At 43.2% G+C, this 17138-nt stretch overlaps 1 protein-coding gene across 1 annotated transcript in view; it reads right to left on the bottom strand.

Moving 5' to 3' along the window:
* Positions 1–16941, bottom strand: part of LOC102925729 (uncharacterized) — a 28528-nt gene extending 11587 nt beyond the window's left edge. Inside the window, exons 1-3 of the mRNA XM_016009550.3 lie at positions 16771–16941; positions 2067–2193; positions 1813–1873 (exon numbers count right to left, since the gene is read on the bottom strand). Of these exons, the coding sequence (XP_015865036.2) occupies positions 1813–1873; positions 2067–2193; positions 16771–16773 (191 nt within the window). The 5' untranslated portion in view covers positions 16774–16941. The remainder of the gene's footprint in view (positions 1–1812; positions 1874–2066; positions 2194–16770) is intronic.
* Positions 16942–17138: the final 197 nt, after the last annotated feature.

The following is a 17138-nucleotide window of genomic DNA, read 5'->3' as shown; positions in this document are numbered from 1 at the left end:
CACCGAGCTCAGCCACCTGGTTAAGATCAAGTCCCAGGGGGATATTTACCCATTCTCCAGGCTCATTAAGGAATCTAAGACTATTGATTTTTTTTCTTTTTCTGGGTGCATCCTTAAAGGATGAGGTTCCAAAGAGCATGCCAATGCAGAAGCAGACTCTGCCTGGCCAGCAGACCAAGTTCAAGGGTTTTGATGCTATTGAGGTAGCCACTACCATCATCTTGGCCAAGCTATCCATTGTCCCTGTGCGGCGAAGCTACTGGAGAAACAAGATTGACGAGCTCTATAGTGTTCTGTACAAAGTGGCAGGCATCTGTGGCTCTCTATTGGTGCATCTCATCCCTGACCACAGAGCCATTGGCAGTCTGTGCTCCTAAGGCCAAGAAGCTATTGGCCAATATTGGTGGCCAATATTGATGACTGCTCCACATCAGCCAGGGGCTGTACTGCCACCCGTGGCAACTTTGCCAAGGCCACCTTTGATGCCACATCTAAGACCTACAGCTACCTGACCCCTGACTTCTGGAAAAATACCATGTTCACCAAGTCTCCTTATCAAGAATTTACTGACCATCTTGTGAAAACCCACACCAGAGTCTCTGTTCAGAAAACTCAGGCTTCAACTGTGACCACCATATAAGGGTTTTTATACAAGAAAAAATAAAGTGAATTAAGCCAAAGAAAGAGAGGGGGGAGAAGAAGATAAAGAAGAAGAAGGAAGGAGGGAAGGAAGGAAGGAAGGAAGGAAGGAAGGAAGGAAGGAAGGAAGGAAGGAAGGAAGGCGAAAGAAAGAAAAGAAAAGAAAAGAAAAGAAAAGAAAAGAAAAGAAAAGAAATGTGGTAACTGTTTCTTGTCTTTTCTTGCTTTTTTTCATTGTGGGGGGTATGCTTTGTTTCATTTTGTTTTGTTTTGTTTTTTGATTATTCAAGGTTTCCCTGTGTAGCTATGGCTAATCTGGAAATAGCCCTCTAGATCAGGCCAACCTTGAACTCAGATATCCACATGCCTCCGCCTCCCAAGTATTGGGATTAAAGCCATGTGCCATCACTGCCCAACTTTCTCGTATTTAATTGTGATATTAACATTAACATGACCTCTTGTGGACAAACAAACAGGGAAGTTTATATGTTAACAGTGATGTGTTTGTGTTTGAAGTTGACAATGGGTCGATTTTGCTGGTTAGCATTACGTCAGCTTTACAAAACCTAGAGTCATATGAGGGAACTTCAATTGAGAAATGCCCCACAATTTTGTCTTGAGAGGAAGCCTGTGGAGATTTTATTGATTGATGACTGATGTGGAAAGGTCAAGCCCCCTCTTATCAGTGCTGTTCATGAGGAGGTGGTCAAAAGGTGTATAAGAAGGCAAACTGAGCAAGCCATGGGGAGCAAGACAATAAGCAGCAATCCTCCATGGCCTCTGCCCAGAGCTTCCTGCTTGAGTTCATGGCCTGACTTCCCTTGATCAGGGACTGCAAACTGCAAGCTGAAATTAACCCTTTCCACTCCAAGTTGCTTTGGCTCATGGACTTCATCCCAGCAATACAAAGCCAAACTAAGACACTCTGTATGGCTTACAGTTTGTATATATGAACTACGATAACACATCACATGTGACATCTTCATATTCTAGTTGTCCTCAAGATTGCTGTATTTGACATCTTCTAGTGCTAATGTTTAAGACAGAAATTTTAGGAGAAATTTCTCTGAGAAGAAATTGGTTTGATGCTGGATATTAAATACCTCTTTTACTTTTTTGTAAAATGTCCTAGCACAAGAGCACTATAGAATGTGGCTTTGGGAAACAAATTACCTTAATTTTCTGCAAAGATTTTTATACTCATTTGCAACCTTCTTGTTTTCCAACTTGTTTCCTAAAATGTAGAACCAGAGAAATAGTTAAGAATTATTAATAACAGAAAAAATAAATAAAAGCTAAACTGAAGGTAGAAGTGATCTGACACATTCACCCCCATTCCACTTCCTGTATTCCAATTTATACATCAACACTGATAAGCTAGAAACATTATCCTGTGATGGGCTAGAAAAGGCAATGCTCATATGTACCTATAGCAGTCAGGTTCCTCAAGGTTTCCTGCATCACATCTTTGTACAGCTTCTTCTGGGATGGATCCAGCAGAGCCCACTCCTCCTTGGTGAACTTCACAACCACATCCTCAAAGCTCAGTAACTCCTAAAAATACACACATATATTTCCCGGAAAGTGAGCCTCATGGTACTGGAGATGTACACAGAATTAATGAGAAGTTGACATGACACTATGTTCCACAAGTTGTCTTGGTCATTACACTCTACTGCTCATACAGACTAAGATTCCCCCAAACACAAATGCTAAAAGTAAACTGGAGCTTTCTGGGAAGGAAACATGAAGATAGCATGAGCTCTTGAACACACCACTGTGCTAATTTCTCTTTCTGCACTGCATCTTTCTAACAACTTTCATCACAAATTCTGATGGTTTAATACCCTCCAGGGAGTCAATATCAGCAGTCCTTAGAATGTGTAAGTTTAGAAATGCTGGACAAAATAGTTCTCCTGGTATCTGGGAACCGAGATCTACAATGATTCCTTCCCCCCATAGCTGCAAAGAACAGGGTAGATTTCTCAGACAGTTGATGACAACTATACCCCAAGTTAAAATATCAGTATCTGTTTCCCCTAAGAATCTTAGCAGAGGGATGCTATCTGGTTAGAACCCAACATATTCTCTAGATGATGATTCTGTATCATCTGGTTTGGTAGACAGTATTTGTACACCTTTCTAAAACCTTGATTTAATGTGTATTGTGCAGAGAATGTGAGGATGCCACAGTGCTCTAAGTTGAAAATCAGCAACAACTTGTGGGAGTTGGTCCTTTCTTTCTAATTTAGCAAGGGTTCTAGAGATTGACTTCAGACCATGAGGGTTGCATAGCAAGTGCCTTTACCTGCTGAGCCATCTCAGCAGTTCCTAACAAATTGTTAGGAGCCTGAATATATGTTCTGTGATTGCACTAAAGGCCAGTATTGTGGGGCCCTGGCCTCCCATTTCTTGAGTAGCTGTTGCCCTGCTTGCTGACTTTGACCAGATGTGCTCCATATGCTAATTCCCTGCCTGTTTCCTTCCTCCTGAATGCTTACTGGAGGTTCTTTTTCTGTGTATCCTGCATTTGATGTAAACAGCTAGGATGCAAGTATGTAAAACATCTGTAGTGAACTTCTGCCCTCCGGGATTCTCCCATTGTGCTGTAAGCCTGTATTTAAGGTTTCCTCCCTCCTTCAATGCATTCAACATTCTCCTAAAACAAATGACCTACTGTTCTTGTCTCTTTTTTTGATCCTCAGCCCCTTGCTCGGACATGGTGAATGAGTAGTGGTAGCACCGGCGTTACTGCTACAAGTGGAGGTTCCACTGAGATCTGAGAAAGAAGGGACACCGCTGATGGACACCCGAAAGTAAGGCTGGCCAGCAACTTAAAGAAAAGAAAAGGTAAGGTCGGGTGAATTGTTATGCGTGCAGCTAGTTCACAGTCGCTCCTGGAGGAGCAGTTAATTGGACTTCTGAAGCAGCAGGGCACCACCGTTAAGAGCAGGACAGCTAAAGATTTCATTCAGATCCTCCAAAATGTCCTTGGTTCCTGGTCTCTGGGGGACTTAATATACCACATTAAAGAGAAAGAAAGAAAATAAAAAAGGAAATCTTCCCAGTAGAGAAGAAGGAAGGAAAGGAAACTTCCCTCAAGAAAAAAGGATTTTCCCGGTAAAAAGGGGGAAAATGTTGAAACTAGGCCTAAAGATTTTAAGGCCCTGTAAAAGAAAAATAAAGGAAAGAAAAAAGCCTCTTCCCAGTAGTAATAGAGGAAGAAAAGGCTCTTTCCAATATGAAAATTTCAGGATAGCTAAAACTCTGAGCTCTTTCTGCCTGCCAGCACAGAGCGGCAGCATTTGAATTACAAGGAATCAGCAGATGGGCCTCACTGCTGCTGGCTGAACAAGCAAACAAGGCCAGAGGTTAAAATTTTTGTTGTCTGTTTGCTTAACTTTGTTTTAAATTTTTTTTTCCCCCCTCAGAGTGGGAATAACTCAATATTAAAGATCCCTTCACGGGAAATGTTTTCTGTTTTTCCCTCATGGTGGGAATAACTCACTATTAGTAGTCCCTTCATGGGAGAAAGAGGAAGTTCAAATGGGAGTGTGTAGTGTGAGTGTCTGGGGCACGTGCCCAGCACGGTGGACAAAGGCATGGGGGGGCGGGGCGCGAGATGGCCCTGAGAAGCGGGCAGGCAGGTATGCACCAGCAGGAAGTGTACCACAAGGCGGAGGAGGGGAACAGACTTGCTGGCAATGGGCGCTAAAGTTTAAATGGGCCCAACTTCTGATGAAAAATGGTTTCGGTCAGGACATGGGATGCTAAGTCAATGCCGTTTGAATTTCTAGGGATATTAATCATTCATTGTATAAGGGATGTTCTGTTCTTTTGATTGTCTTAATAAACGTTTGAATGAATGTTTGATTTTCATGGTAGATAAACTAAAGGAACAGGATTCATAATTTTGAACTATGTATTGACATGCTCTTGTCTGTTGATCATTACTGAAAATTTGGCTCTGCTCTTTAAGTTGCTTTCTAGAAATTCTTGGTTTAATTCTGAAATGGATTTGGTTGTTAGCTTATTAAATAATGTTGCTAAGATAAAAACCCATAAAAATAATCTCTTACTGATAAAAAGATTACAAAATTATTTTTTCCAGTAAAATAAAATAAAGATAAATCGTTTGATCCACATTGTTCATAATTGGTGATTTACATTAATGTGTTACTTGGGATCTATAAAAAAGGATCCTCTTTTGAAGATTTTATAAAAATACTCTAGAAGAGTATTACCTAAAGTTACCTCGTAAAATTCTATAGAGGGTGTGCTTAATGCTTTTATAATTACATTAATGTGTTACATGGGATCTATAAAAAAGGATCCTCTTTTGAAGATTTTATAAAAATACTCTAGAAGAGTATTACCTAAAGTTACCTCGTAAAATTCTATAGAGGGTGTGCTTAATGCTTTTATAATTAACAGCCCCTTACTAAAGAAAAATTGGGGGCTGTGAATGCATTAGTTAAGGAACAGTTAGATACTGGACATATCATTCCTTCCACTTCATCTTGGAACACACCTATATTTCTTATTAAAAAGAAGTCAGGAAAATGGAGACTATTACAGGATCTTAGAGCTGTAAATAAAACCATGCTTCTCATGGGAACAACACAGCCTAGTTTGCCTGCCTTTGAGGCAATTCCTAAACATTGGCATTTAATTGTGGTTGACTTGAGGGATTGTTTCTTCACCATTCCTTTGCAGCTTGAGGACAGTACTCGCTTTGCTTTTAGGGTTCCATTGGAAAATCTCAAAGAACCTTATCAGAGATATCAGTGGGTGGTCTTGCCCCAAGGAATGGCCAATAGCCCTACTATATGTCAAATTTATGTGTCTTTGGCCATAGCTCCAGTTTGAAAAGCTTTTCCAGATGTTTATATAATTCACTATATGGATGATATTTTATTAGCTGCTAAGGATAAAAAAAAATTGTTTTTGATGCCTTTTCTAAATTACAAGAGGTTCTAAGCCTAGCTAATTTACAAATCGCCTCAGAAAGGTACAGGTATCTTTTCCCTATCATTATTTAGGTCATGAATTATTACGCACAGGCATACGTCCACAAAAGATTACTCTGCATACGGATCACCTACACACACTTAATGATTTCCAAACCTTTCTGGGAGATATTCAATGGCTTCTGCCCACTTTAAAGAATCCAACAGGTCAGCTTCATCCTTTGTATGATGTCTTAAAGGGCAACCCTGACCCTTTATCTCCCCGTGAATTAACAGCTGAAGGGCATACAGCCCTACAACATGTGCAAGAGTCCCTGGAGCAAGCTCATGTGCAGTATATAGATCTTTCTTCTCCCTTATTATATTTGATATTTTGTTTTTCTAATTCACCTTCTGGAGTATTTTGGCAAACAGGTCCTATTCTATGGGTACATTCCCCAGCTTCTCCAGCAAAAACCATTACTCCTTATCCACAGGCTGTTGCTCAGATTATATTTAAGGGAATCAAGATCAGTGTTCAAACTTTTGGTAAGGAGCCAGATATTGTGGTGACCCCATACACCCAGTCTCAAATAGCATGGTTGCCAGCTAATGATAATGATTGGGCCATATTGACATGCTCCATGCAGGATCAGTTTGACACTCACTACCCCTACAATGATGTGTGTCAGTTCTTTAAATTGCATCCTGTTATATTTCCCAAGATAGTACAGATGACTCCTATTCCTCAGGCCCATGTGGTATTTACTGATGGCACTTCACATGGTTTTGCTGTGGTGGTTTCTGGTAACATAGTGAAGAGAATGAAAGTCCAGGGCCTTTCTGCCCAGATGGCAGAGATACAGACACTGTTGCTTGCTTTACAGATGTTTTCTGATGAACTTTCTGATGAGTAAATATTTATACTGATAGCCAATATGTAGCACGTGCCATTATGCCTTTGGAGACAACAGTCTACATACCATCCATCTCTCCCATTCATGAATATTTATTGCAAGTGCAAGGACTCATATGGTCCCACTCACGTAACCTTTATGTGGGCCATATTAGAGCTCATACTCAATTACCTAAGTGAAGGTAATCAGAGAGCTGATGCCATTATTTGTATGGCTGTCACATTAATTTGTTCTGCCTTTGAAAAGGCTACTCAGTTGCATCAACTTTATCATCTTAATGCTGGATCTCTCCGTCATCATACAGGCATAACCCAGGAACAAGCCATCCAGATAGTTAAATCATGTCCTATTTGTGTGGAATTTTTACCTGTTCCTCATTTGGGAGTTAATCCCCGAGGACTTTTACCTAATCATGTGTGGCAAATGGACATGACACATGTGCCTTCCTTTGGAAAATTACAATATCTCCATCTGTCTATCGATACATATTCCTCTCTAATTTTTGCCTCTGCCCATTCAAGTGAGAAGGTTAAGGACGAAAAGAATCATGGTCTTCATGCTTTTGCTTATATGGGAGTGCCAAAATGCATAAAGACTGATAATAGTCCCACCTACAGCAGTACAGGTTTTCAAAATTCTGGCAAGATTTTTCTGTCATTAATGAGACTTGTATTCCTTATAATCCTCAAGGACAGGCTATAGTAGAACACTGCCATCGTACCTTAAAAACGTATTTTGCAGCCGGGCGGTGGTGGCGCACGCCTTTAATCCCCGCACTCGGGAGGCAGAGCCAGGCGGATCTCTGTGAGTTCGAGGCCAGCCTGGGCTACCAAGTGAGTTCCAGGAAAGGCGCAAAGCTACACAGAGAAACCCTGTCTCGAAAAAACCAAAAAAAAAAAAAAACGTATTTTGCTAAAGTAAAAAGGGGGAGCTAGGGGCTCATTTTTCTGCTCCACATTCTATTCTTTCCCTTGTTTTATATATTTTAAATGTTTTATCAGTGGATTCTGCTGGAGTATCTGCTGCAGATAAGCACTGGAGGGCTCCTGTTGCAAATCATCCTCTGGTGCAATGGAAGGATCTTTCTACTGGCACTTGGAGGGGACCCAAAACGGTGTTGGTGTGGGCCTGGGGTTCTGTTTATGTCTTTCTGCAGGACAATGAAGTTGCTCTTTGGGTTCCTGAGCACTGTGTGCACCCTGTGGCTGCTGCTGAATCCCAACATGGCAGAGACCCCTTGGGCCTTTGTAAAAAACTCTCCCCTTCTGATGCCAGTGGGGACTGAAAGCCCAATACAGCCAGCCTTGACAAGCATTAACGTAAGCCTAGGAACTGTAGCCATGTGGTTGGATTCTTCAGAAGGTAATGTACAGTAACTGCTTTTTCAAGTATGTTTGAGACTGTGTCACCAGGCACCTTGGAGATTAAGGATAACCCTGAAGGTCACTGACCTCCATTTGTTAACAGTACCATGCCAGCTAAGCCTTTTCATTTTCACAATCCTCTTTAAGCTGGTGTAGTACCTACTTTTCAGGAACGGCTTTTATTGGCCTCCTGAAATTCATCTAGTTCCCTTTTGCAGATACCTTGAAATTTGTGAGCCTAAAATGTAGCCATTATGAGACCATTAGTTCTGCTTCTTGTGTGCTGTTTGTTTTTAATTTGTGGTTCTTAATTGTTCTTTTGCAGAGCTGCCAGCTTAAGTCATGCTGGGATCAAGAAAAATGGGCTTTGGTGGTTTGTGTTCCTGGAGTTGTGTCCATGCCAGTGGACCGTGGCAGCTAGACACAAATGATGCTCACACACTCCAGAAGAGAATTTGACATCACTGCTGCTGTTGTTGCTATTATAGCAGTGGCAGCCACTGCTGCTACTGTTTCTGGGATTACCTTTTCACAATTGGTTACTACAGCCAGCACAGTGGAGACCCTGGCAGCAAAAGTAGCTACAACAGTTAATTACTTCTTCATTCTATTGGGTATGATAAATTTAATTTAGTAGTTATATACATTTTGATTGGCTTTGGCAGTTATAAAATTTATAAAACTCAAGTTCCACTTGCTTTGGGGATACCATCTTATGAGGACTCCAATTTGCTGTAAGGCTCGTTTAGGAAGGGAATGGCTCAATTGCCTTTAGCCTACTGTCTATGGGTGGGTTAGAACTTCTGCTGTTCTTTTCTGTGACAAACACACACATTGCAAGCCCAGTGCCACTTTGAGACCTTTGGCAGCAGTTAACTCTACAGCTCACACATGATTGAGCCTGTATGATAATGAGTATTAAATGATGGGTAATGCCTGGGGGGCGCTCACCAACCTAAGGCAGGGGACCTGTGGGGCCTGGGTAGGTACTCCCTATGACGGGTAAGGTGACACACTGACATCCCATGAAGCTTAAGATAGAAGCTCATTTTTTTAGTAAAAAGAGGGAGACCTGTTAGGCCCTGGCCCCCCATTTCTTGAGTAGCTGTTGCCCTGCTTGCTGACTTTGACCAGATGTGCTCCATATGCTAATTCCCTGCCTGTTTCCTTCCTCCTGAATGCTTACTGGAGGTTCTTTGTTTGTGTATCCTGCATTTGGTGTAAACAGCTAGGATCCAAGACTGTAAAACATCTGTAGTGAACTTCTGCCCTCCGGGGTTCTCTCACTGTGCTGTAAGCCTGTATTTAAGGCCTTCTCCCTCCTTCAATAAATGGCATTCGGCATTCTGCTGAGACAAATGACCCGCTGTTCTTGTCTCTTTTTTTGATCCTCAGCCCCTCAATTGGACATGGTGAATGGGTAGTGGTACCGTGGGCGTTACTGCTACACAGTATTACAAGGTATATAGCTGGGTTCTTTGGTCCTTAGTCAAACATCAAACGGGACTCATAACAAGTAATTCATTTTATTCATGTCTTATTTTACTTTCTGTTGCTGTATCACCATGACCAAATGCAACTTGGGCAGGAAAGTGTTCATATGGATTCCAGGTGACAGTCAATTATTGGGAAAGCCAAAGCAGAAGACTCAAGGAAAGAACATGCAGGCAAGAACTGAGGCAGAGAGCAGAGATGAGCACTGTACAAGCCCAGGCCCACATAACCTGGCATGGCAACACCCACATTGGAGTAGGCCCTCCCACGTTAATTAGCAATCAAGGAAATGGCCTGAAGGCATGCACACAGGCCAGTTTGGTGAACCAGTTTATCAGCTGAGATTCTCTCTTCTCAAGTGTGTCATCACACTGGCCTATCACACCATTTTTATTTGAGAAAGTCACTGGATAATAAAACAATCAAAGATGGCGCATGATTTTAGACAAAGTTCTAATTCACCAACATGTCACCTCTATAATTTCTAAAACATGCTTGAAAGTAAAACACTAGACCAAAGCTATTAACTGCAACAAATGTTTATAATAAAAGTCTAAAACCAGTCCCCTCCACAGGGCACTAGGCTCCCTCTCAGAAGGCACAGGTTGTCAACTAAGGCAACAACAGATTTCATTCTGACTGGACTTAAGCCCCATTCCACATGAGGAAAAACATGTCTGTTCCTGTAAATCTGACTGAAAGCTGGAAAGGTCACAGGCCTGAGGAGTAAATCTGTTTTACTGTATGATAACACTTTCAAAATGCCTATCTCTATGGTCACAAGTGCCATACTTATCCTCATGGGAGATGTTTCTGTGTACAGTGAACATTGCCTAATGCAGGAACCCACAACTTGTCAACGTGAAGTGAAGAACCGTGTGTGGAGTGCTGGGGCATGAGTGGAATATCTACACCACGCCTCCATTCCCCCACCCTGGTCCCCCAGGCTCAGGGAACATTGAGGAAGAAGGGGCAGAAGGACAGCAAAAGCCAGAGTGTGGAGTAAAACTGTCTACTGGACACTACAGGACTACAGCATAAAACAACAGCACTTCTGTTTGTCTGCACAGGATCAAGGCAGTCAACGTTCCAGCCTGGATGGAGAGGGGCTGGAATACCCGTCCCCATTAACCGAGGAGCTACTCACAGTTAATGGCATCTAGGAGAGGGAGAGTCAGTTTGTTTTAAAGTCCTGGTCGAAAATCAACTATGCTCCATGCATGGCCTTAGAGCTATGCATATAAGCAAAACTTGGACTCAGTAGAACATTAAAAAGAGAGAGAGAATTAAGTGGGTAATGGAGATGTTAGGAGAAAGAGGGTGGACATGTAATGTGCTCAAATATACTGCCCATATGTACTTGTCGGAGCTCAAAGAAACCCAAGACAAGAGACTAACTAACTGCACTGCCTATTGGCACACCGAAATGTCTGCTGGCCACCAGGCTCACTGAGCACCTGTTGCTCTTCTCTGTTCTTCTCATTCTGGCCCTACCCTAAACTCTGGCAGCCCTGGGGCTTCCCTCCCCTTCCCCCAGCTTCTCTTTCTTCTATAACCCTGCAATTTTGGCTACCTGCTCTCTTGGGTCTTCTGGCTCTCAGTTCTTCTCTTGGTCTCTTGAAGGTTCTCTTCTTTTGGTCCTCTTGTCCCTCTCTCTTGGTCCTCCTCTCTCACTCCACCCTGACCCTCTCTCCTCTCATGGCCCATTTCAGTCTGGATTCTTCCAGGTGCCTCTGGCTGTACTCTCCCTCACATTTACAATAAAAACCTTCTCCTCAACCATACCTAGGGGCAGTCATGTCCTCATTTCTTTCAATATGAAATTCTGAAAACATAAATAAAAATGGTATCTTTAAAAGTAAATTAAAGCTGGGCAGTATTGGTACAAGCCTTTGATCTTAGCACTCAGGAGGCAGAGGCACTTGGATCTCTGTGAGTTGGAGGCCACCCTGATCTACAGAGTGTGTTCTATGACAGCCAAGAGAAACCCTGTCCTGGAAAAAAAAAAACCCAAATAATAATAATAAAAATAAATTAAATTAAATCAAAGTCAAACAGTTATTGTATGCTTCTAGCGATCTGTGTCCTTGCATGTAAGTTTTCTACATTGTTCCTATTAAACTCATGTCCTTGGGGCTGGAGAGAAGGCTCAGTGGTTAAGAGGACTGGCTGCTCTTCTAGAGGATCCAGGTTCAATTCCTAGCACCCACATGGCAGTTCACAACTGTCTGCAACTCCAGTTCCCAGGGATCTGACACCCTCACAGACATATATGTAGGCAAAACACCAATGCACATGGAATAAGAATAAGAATAAATAAATCATAAAATATTGTCTATGTGTGCTCTTACATTATAGTTTATATATACATTATAGTTTATATACAGTACCAAATTTGCTTGTACAATGAGTGGGTCCCAACTGGAGAGATGGCTCAACAGTACTTGCTGCTCTTGTAGAGGACCTCAGTTCGAATCTCAGCACCTACATTGTGTAGCTGTCTACTGCCTGCAACTCAGTACCTCCATGAACTCCAGGAACTCCAACACCTCTGGCCTTGCATACATATTATAAGACTAAAAAATATAATTCAAAATAGCTAGACAGAGAATAGTGAGTCCTCACATAAATTAAAACTTGGAAATTAGCCCAAAGTCCTTCTACTTTATAATGTAATTAAAAATTTAAAACAAAACTTCCTGATCCTGGCTGTACTTATACATTAACCTTGGCCACCAGCCATTATGATAGGCTAATTGGAGAAACAGCATTGACAAGGGGCATACTTTTCTTTTTTGAAGAGTTTAGTTTTATTTCTAATGTGTGTGCATGTTTTAGGTATGAGTACATATGTGTAGTGTACTCAGAAGCCAGAAGAGTGACCTGGATTTACAGGTAGCTGTGAGTCACCTGATGTGGAAGTAGGGAAATGAACCTGGGTCCTCTGCAGAGCAGTATGAACTCTTAAAAGCTTAGTTATCACTCTACACCTAGAAAAGAAAATTTTAAAATCTTAATGTGGCCATCTTAGGAAAAACAAAAGAGGAGGTCTGATTTTCTTGGGTTTATGTTGGGGATTGATATGGTCTTCACATTATAAAATTCAACAGAGCTGACTGGTAGTAGCACTTACCTTTAATCCCAGCACTCAGGAGGCAGAAACAGGAGGATTTCTGAGTTCAAGGCCAAACTGGTCTATAGATCAAGTTCTAGGTCAGCCAGGGCTACAGAGAAAGGCTGTCTCAAAAAACATAAAAAAAAAGAAAAAAAAGAAAAGAAAAAAAATGGAGGCCGGGCGGTGGTGGCGCACGCCTTTAATCCCAGCACTCGGGAGGCAGAGCCAGGCGGATCTCTGTGAGTTCGAGGCCAGCCTGGTCTACCAAGTGAGTTCCAGGAAAGACGCAAAGCTACACAGAGAAACCCTGTCTTGAAAAACCAAAAAAAAAAAAAAAAAATGGAAACAAAAATCACACATACTTGGATGTGGTGGCATCTTTTTGTTTGTTTTTAGTTTTTTCATGACAGGGTTTTTTTGTGTAACAGAGCTCTGGCTGTCCTGGAACTCTCTTTGTAGGCTAGGTTAGCCTGAACTCACAGAGATCCACCTGCCTCTGCCTCCCAAGTGCAGGGATTAAAGGCATGTGACACCACGGCCTGGCTGTATCAGCATCTTTTGATCCTTATTACATTGGTTCTTGTCATAATGTTGATGCTATGATGATCAAAACAAATCTTCATTATTTAAAAAAATAAACTAGCTCTTCTATGGCATGTTCCTCCAAATTGATATGTTTGTTCCAAGAAGGTAAACAAAAGGTCATATATACAGAAAACATAGAAATTTGGGGGTAGGTAGATGAAGAAACTGCCCAGAGGTTAAGAGCACTTGTTGCTCTTATAAAAAAAACCCTGAGTTCAATTCCAGTACCCACATGGTGGTTCCCAACCATCTGTACCTCCACTTACAGGGTATCCAACACTCATTTCCGACATCCCTGGGCACCAGGAACACATGTGGTCCATATTGATATGGATTTTAAAGGCATAAAATAAATGAATCTTAAGAGAAAAAAAAAAGACAAAAGAATTTAAATAAGGTATAGAAACTTGGAAGACTGTTGAGCCCCCTCACCAGCAGTATAAAAGAGAGTAAGCAGCCTCTAGGGTAGAGTCTCTGTCCAGCCAAACTGCTGGAAGAGACCTTGGCACTGGGGCTGCATGGAAGCTGAGTAGAAGAGATCAAGGGTGGGGCTGGAGAGATGGCTCAGAGGTTAAGAGCACCGACTATTCTTCCAGAGGTCCTGAGTTCAATTCCCAGTACCCACATGGTGGCTCACAACCACCTGTAATGAGATCTGGCACCCTCTTCTGTGTACATAATAAATAAATGAATCTGAGAGAGAGAGAGAGAGAGAGAGAGAGAGAGAGAGAGAGAGAGATCAAGTGATGGTGGCAGGACCAGGAGTCTTCACCCACGCTGGGATGGGCTTTCCGCTGAGTGTTCTTCATGGCCAAACACTCAGCCCACTTCAGACTCACTATCAGACAGCCTGCCCTCCCAGGGCAGGTGCATTCGGCATCTCTGACCTGCACTGCTGGCACTTCTGGTCTGGTCCCTACAGACTTCCCCTTAGCCCCACCTCAGCTCTCTCTCTGCCTGTGACTTCAGGACAGGCTGTGATCTCTGCAGCCTCTTCAACCATTTCTTAGCCATTCTGTAACCTGGGTTGTCTATCACTGTGTGATCTGCTGGATAGTGTTGGTGATTCGAACCGGGACAAAGGGCAGGCGTGGTAGTGCACATCTTTCGTCCTGGTTCTTAGGAGGCAGAGGCAGGCAGCTCTGTGAGTTCAGTGCCAGCCTCCTCTGTCTATATAGGTTCAGGACAGACAGTGCCAAATAGCGAAATGCTGTCTTCAAACAAACAAATCACAACAATAAATTTAGGATAAAAAGCCAAACATGGTAGCACACAAATTTTAGTGTCAGCACTCAGATCTATGTGAGTTCCAAGTCCGTGTGGTCTACACAGTAGAGTTCCAACCCAGGCAGGACTACATAATAAGGCTGTCTCAAAACACAAACAAATAAAGATTGGAGGGTTTTGTTTTGTTTTGTTTTGTTTGTATTTTTTAAGTCTGATAGTCACTGTCTAGATAAAAAGGAAAGTCAGGCTTACTTGGCAAATTACCACCAATGAAACCGACAATTCTGGTGACTATGAGTAGTTAATAAATTCTGACACTGTAACCTGCCTGGCAGAAATGAAGACATTTTCTAAAGACTGAGACAACGGACCCCAAAGAAATGGGAATTTTCTTAGGAATCCCATGCTGAAAGAAGAAAAAGGTGCCAACCAGAAGAGGAAGCTTTTTTCTCAGAAAGGGATTTCACACTGTTCTAACACCTTGTCAGCCCCCCTGCTGGGAAGAGGCTGAATCCCAACAATGACGGTCATTGGAGGGAGGGACCACACCTCCTCACTGCTGGCATTTGCATGTCCTTGATCCTCTTTAAACATTCTCACTTCAGGACCCTGAAGGGGCCTCCCTGCATCTCTCTGTCCCTCTTTCCAACGTCCGGTCCCAGGAAATCCATTTTTCCAAAGTCTGGCAGTTATACAAAAGCCAACATTCCCTCAGGAACTTCAGAAAATAGTTCTTACCTGCTAAAACATGAAATTCTCATTATCTCTGGCAACAGGGACCTATGGCCTTCCCAATTTATATATATATATATATATATATATATATATATATATATATATATATATATATATATATGCCTTTGATGACTATTAGGATATCGAGGTCCATGCTAGCCTCTAAGCTACTTCAGTCCCTACTTACAAGATATACACTTCAAACCCTAGCTCAGAGGCTCCCCTCCTCCTGGATACCTCTTTCTTTAAAACCTTGGAACATTATCTCCTTTAGGCTCTCTGCTTTCCTGAGAGACAGCCTGGGCAGTTTGTTCACCCAGAGCGGCAATTCTGGCTTCTTTACTGCGACCATTTCATCCACATACACTGACGTGTCTTTTTCTGCTTTTTACTAATAACTTGGCTCTTTTTACTGGCTTATTGAGAACAGGTGGCTGGGTGTGACTTGGGGCACAGGTTGGGAACGCCAAGTTCACATAAATGTGTCTTGTTTACATAATGGGCTTAAGGCTCGCGGGGTCACTGTTAAGATAAACAATGTTATGGTTTGGCAAGGAAGAAATGCATTGGGTGAGTTATAGAATCAGGGCACATGCAGCCATATTGAGACCTGAAGGGAGAGTCAGCCTTCAGTTCTGGAGGGAAGGAGGGGAGTTAATTGCTCACTGAGGTTTGGAATGAGAGCGGTAAGATTCCGTGTGACGTAACCTGTAACCTAGCCTAAGCATTGGCAGTGTGAAAACGGAATGCGGAAGGAACTGATGAAGACTAAAGCCATGACTACGCCATCCCGTATCCAGACATCAGGGAACAGAAGGAAAATAAGAGTCCATAGAGACTTGGTTTCCCCCACCTTAACGGCAGCTGCTCTTAGTGGTGGGTAAAAGCCTCGGGTCAAAAGGAATTGAATTAAGCCATGCTGGGCAATAAGCCTCTAGCCATGAACAATTGCGCAGCCCCAGCTTGACCATTCCGCTTCACCTGTGGAAACAATATACCCAATATCGAAAACAGCCCTTCCTGCTTCCAGTCAAACCACAAAAAAATAGCCAAAACGTCTGGACACACACACACACACACACACACACACACACACACACACACACACGGAAACACACGCGCACGCGCGCAAGCACATCCATCCATACATCCATCGATCCATCCATACATACATGCATACATACACAAACACACACGCACATATGTATGTATGTCCCCCAGCTCCGTAAGTACACTCAACCTTCATAAGGGAAAGGTTGGGATCCCCGATGGTTTTAATAAAGTGGTCTCAGCCAGTAGAGATCGAATCTGTTGCTTTTCTTTTTTTACACTGAGTCACAGGTGCTCTGGGTAATTGCACCCAGAGACACTAGACTGACTGCATGGGGTGTGGCAAGATTTTAGGAAGAGAGGACCGTGACCTCAACGGTCACCATCCACGCAGATTCACTCCCCTACACATGAGTCCCACTCATTATTAAGGGGCCTCACGACCCTCAGTCGACACCTCCCAGAATGCAGAGACTCGAGCTGGGGATGTCCATCTGTCTAGAGACTCCGCGGGAATGGACAAGACCACCTCTCTGCCTGCAGGCCCAGCTCCACCCACTGTGATCCCCCGCAGCGCGGCCCAGCGGAGTCAGACCAGATGTAGGTGGGAGGTCTCTCGTACCCATTTCGGCAAAATTGCAGCATCTCCTTACCCCGCCCGCCCCGCCCAATCTGGGACGCCCGGTGGCACTCACCATTTCTGGCCTCCGGTTGTCCTGCTGTCCTCCCGCGGCTCCTGAAGTCAGCGAAGGCGACCTGTCAGGCCTGGGATCTAGGACCGACTTCCAAAGAACACACACTTGCCTAATGTCCAGGGAAAGATGGAAATGGAAGTGATGGTGACAGATTCCCTCACCTATGAAGCAAACTCCTCGTTGGGCAGTACATGCATTCAAATAAGACCGTGATAGGCTAGCAAGCCTTAGGCCCGCCTCCTGGAGCCCGAGGGTGGGGGGTGGGGGTGGGGAGACGGGAGAAGCAACTTTTGCTGCGCAAGGTAGGACTCAAGGCCTCTCCAGATCCCAGAATCCTGCTGTCACCCATGCCTGAGCCCCATGGAAGG

Source organism: Peromyscus maniculatus, chromosome 22, assembly GCF_049852395.1.
Source record: "Peromyscus maniculatus bairdii isolate BWxNUB_F1_BW_parent chromosome 22, HU_Pman_BW_mat_3.1, whole genome shotgun sequence".
Taxonomy (NCBI): Eukaryota; Metazoa; Chordata; class Mammalia; order Rodentia; family Cricetidae; genus Peromyscus; species Peromyscus maniculatus.
Note: the sequence above shows the minus strand (reverse complement) of the source record. Positions and strands in the feature narration are given on the sequence as shown.